The following is a 320-nucleotide window of genomic DNA, read 5'->3' on the forward strand; positions in this document are numbered from 1 at the left end:
ATTTCAGAAGTTTTCTTCCATCGTTCCTCAAGAAATCAAAGACCGGAACGCAATTAGCTGCAGACAGACGGGGGCCAAATCATGCATGCAACACGATATCCTCACCTGATATCCATACGTGCCAGAGTTGATGCAACTCATTGCCATTTTCACTCGGAATCGATATTTCATTTTTGGCTTGATTTAATAAGAAATATGCGTAAAATGCTATATATATGTTTTTTTTTATTAATATGAAACTGATCTGAGTTCTCAGACAAGATCAAACATTCCAATCACTATTCGCTAGATTAATATTATCCAAATCTTCAGAAATGTGT

General features: G+C 35.6%; 1 protein-coding gene across 1 annotated transcript in view; it reads left to right on the top strand.

Moving 5' to 3' along the window:
* LOC119582371 (solute carrier family 22 member 15-like) overlaps positions 1-131 on the top strand; it is a 2,217-nt gene extending 2,086 nt beyond the window's left edge. The window contains exon 4 of the mRNA XM_037930585.1: positions 8-131. Within this exon, the coding sequence (XP_037786513.1) occupies positions 8-131 (124 nt within the window). The remainder of the gene's footprint in view (positions 1-7) is intronic.
* The last annotated feature ends 189 nt before the right edge of the window (positions 132-320 follow it).

Source organism: Penaeus monodon, chromosome 15 (assembly GCF_015228065.2).
Source record: "Penaeus monodon isolate SGIC_2016 chromosome 15, NSTDA_Pmon_1, whole genome shotgun sequence".
NCBI lineage: Eukaryota > Metazoa > Arthropoda > Malacostraca > Decapoda > Penaeidae > Penaeus > Penaeus monodon.